The sequence below is a fragment of the Aplysia californica genome, unplaced genomic scaffold (assembly GCF_000002075.1).
Source record: "Aplysia californica isolate F4 #8 unplaced genomic scaffold, AplCal3.0 scaffold00334, whole genome shotgun sequence".
NCBI lineage: Eukaryota > Metazoa > Mollusca > Gastropoda > Aplysiida > Aplysiidae > Aplysia > Aplysia californica.
The window spans coordinates 500412-503884 of record NW_004797604.1 but is presented as its reverse complement, the minus strand read 5'-3'; the positions used below and the strand labels follow the sequence as shown (position 1 = coordinate 503884).

Below are 3473 nucleotides of genomic sequence, written 5' to 3'. Positions count from 1 at the left end.
ATCGCGCCAAGACAAACCTGGCTGGGGAACTCTACCACAGAGGAAGAGACAGAGTTTTGGCCACACTCGGGTTTGAACCGCATTCTTCCAAATGGTAGTCAAGTCCATGACCAATTCTGTATCACAGCGATCACTGAAGTCAATATTCAACCCCCACCCTCACTCCCCACCTCCCCCTACAGCTTGTAAGGTGGCATAAAAGACACATACCACCGCCCCATTCATTATACACACAGCAAGTGTTTGCGTATTTTCACATCTGTTTCAAAGAAACTTTTGCTGGAATTAGTACAGGAGTGCGAGGAACAAGACAAGTATAAATATTATATTTACTGACACAATGCAAGGGTACAGATAAAAATATTCACATAAAACGATGAAAATAAAAGTAAAAATACTGGTAAGAGGGAGTGATAATACAAAAATACTGGTGCGAGCAAGTGATAATACTTAGGAGAGTCCATGCTTTATCACAGACTGTACAGAATACTTTTGGAGGCAAATACAGAAAGAAACAAACTTGAGCTTTGAGGAATTACAGCAGGCATGGGCAAACTAAGACGACCTGCAGGCCACTCCGGCAAAGGGGCCACATCCAATTAATGATCAATGTGGCCCACGATGAGTTGACAATCAATAAAAACAACTGTCTGTCTTGGAAATTAATATCAGTAGTTTCCGGCCCACAAGGAAGCAATAGATCAAAATTTTTTTTAAACTCATAAAATGCTCTTGCGTCACATTATGCTATAGTGTCAGTTTTCGTCTCAATTTCGAGAGCTTGGGTATTTCAACCAATTTCACCCAGTTTTCTCCCGTTTTGGCCCACAAGATATTCTGAATCGCTTAATCCGGCCAGTGACTTTGACACGACTGCCCATGCCTGAATTTACAGGGAATCTCCGCAGCCTGACAGAAAAAAAAATGTAAAAGTCTCTCAAAAGTCCCAGCACATTCGCTTACACTTACTGTGGATGTTGAGAGGAGTAAATTTTTCAATCAATACACTTCTGTCCCCACTTGATCACCTTCTTATGCCTCATAGAAGACTTGTATACACTTGATAGAAGACTGTTGTAATGCAATATATAATCTCACACTTTGATTTTAAACAATGCTATGAATGAATTAATAAGTTGAGCATGATCATTCAGAAAAAGATGAAAGTTTACTTCTACTCTGCTACTCTGTTCAATGACAAAGCCTACAAGCTTGGAGAAAAACATTTCTTGATATTTACCATGTGTCCACATCCTGTCAGAAACTTGTTTGCTTTTTTGTTCAAGACTTAAAGAGAATTCAACATTCTAAAATTACTGTACAGCATGCCCTCTACAGATCACCCAGAGAGCACTGGTCAACAGAAAAATCTGTTTGGTTTTGTCAGAAACACAAGACTGCACATGTCATGTTCACAAAAGATTCTCTGCAGGTCCCATAAAAGTTTCTTAATACAAAATCCAGAAGAAAAGTTCAACTCTTTTCAGATAATACTACCATAGTAAATAAAAATCTGGCACATTTACGGTGCATTATACAATACGGTGCATAGCTACAAATAGATGTCCCCGATTGTCTGTGTGGGTTGGCCGCAGTGTCAACAAACATGAACGACCAAAGCAAAACTGGAGAGGCTGAACGTTCATTTATGTGTTAGAAATATAAAACTTGAGAAGCACACAGTGCACAATACTTCGATACCAGCACTGAGACCTTCGAAGACCAGAAAACACAACATACAAACTGCTCAATGCACAAACACCTGAGCTTGGAAGAAATGCTGATCTAAATAATTTCCGATTTAACCCCGTGGCGGGTTCACTAATACTGAGAATAAAGTGTTAGGCAAAAGTGGCTGGACGTAGACAGGGGGTTGACCGTTGGCTTCTCCTGGACTGTCACTTGACCTTTGATCTTCATAAAGATCCTCGATCCTCCAAGACGGAGCAAGGCTGCCCTAGGGTGTCCCCTCCCACACAGCACAGCTCTGTGACAGAGGCAAGCGGCTTTGTAACAGTTCATGAAAGAGACACAAGTCATACCACTATCTATCTACCAGTCATCGATAAAATTTATCACACAAAACAAATACACTTTTGGTAAAAACAGGTAAAAAACTTTACACCTTCGGTGCTATGGGCTCTTTTAACAATGCAGAATGAAACTTCTTCCACAGCAGAAACTTTGTACAAAATCAGATCACATAAACTCATTTTTAAAATACAAAATGGAAAAAACTAACAACACTCATAACACTGAGATAATTGGACATTATATGTTCTCTAGCATTTCCACTGTTTTGATATTACAAGCAATTTACAAAGCTTTTTAGACGTTTGGTCCAGGTGAAAATCTTTCAACCAATGAAAGCAAGTCCACTGAGGAAAACTACCGATGCCGTTTACTCCAGAAATACTAGAACTTTCTACGGAGCTGAAAAAAATGTTGAGTATTCACTGTTTTTTTTTCTCAAACTATGTTCCTCATTTATGAGTGACACTCCTACAGATAAAAACAACCCAATGCTTACATCAAAAAGTGGGGCTCATTGCGTCTTTGGAAATCAGACATCGGATTTCTTCTCCAGCTTGCCAATACAAAAGTGTGCTACTGGTACTTTAATGCTTCTGAGTCTATCACTTTGAAATTAAGTATTTCTCTCTGAAAAGCTATTCTGGTGATAAAACAAAAAACAATCTTTCATTCCACCACAATACGAACCATTCTCCTTGAAAGAAAAATGTTTTTTAATCTAGAAAACAAGAAAACAATATCATGCATACAATGAATATGACAAGCCAGGAAAATGTAAATACAGAATTACATCAAAAAGTGAAATGTTGGAGATTGATTGCTCTGTATCATTCCGAGGTGGGGCCAAACTTATAGCCTCAAATCTTGCATCGATTTACAGAAAAATACAGAAACAATAAAGTGATAGTCAGACTGTTGTAGAGAGTAGTAACAGATTTCACTTTTCTATTCATTTTTCCCTCCATATAAAAGTTGAATTAAAAAAATACATGGGAGCTAAGAGCTCTGTGTAACACGCTGTTGTTGTTGTTGTTGTTGTTGTTGCTGTTGCTGTTGTTGCAGCTAATGTTGTTATCCGTGTAACATGTATATTTGTCGCTCCACACAACAGCACAGACACAGACCCTCGCTGGCCCACTTATGGTCACATGATCATGTTAAATGCTCAGACAATGCACAAAACATATGAGAAAAAAAACAACAAAGTTTGGTTATCATGATAATTTCCCCAGTTTTTTCTTCGTCTCCCCCTGAAAGATGCGATCACCAGCAATAGATTTGTCTTGTTTATCTTGCGCAAGAGAGTAGATAGGGAGGAGGTTAATCTTCTGTTGGGTTGACGATCAAGGGGGCCTCGTATTGCGTGTGCCGCATGCCGAAGCTGAATTTTGGAGCTTGCTTCTTGGTCATGTATACCTGAGGGCAGCAGGGGGGTGGGG

The 3473-nt window shown here is 39.2% G+C and overlaps 1 protein-coding gene across 1 annotated transcript in view; it reads right to left on the bottom strand.

Annotated features, from left to right (window-relative positions):
- Positions 1-311: 311 nt before the first annotated feature.
- Positions 312-3473, bottom strand: part of LOC101849626 (outer dense fiber protein 3) — a gene marked incomplete at its 5' end in the record, with an annotated part of 5363 nt that continues 2201 nt past the window's right edge. Inside the window, 1 exon segment of the mRNA XM_005102677.3 lies at positions 312-3450. Coding sequence (XP_005102734.2) covers positions 3355-3450 — 96 coding nt within the window.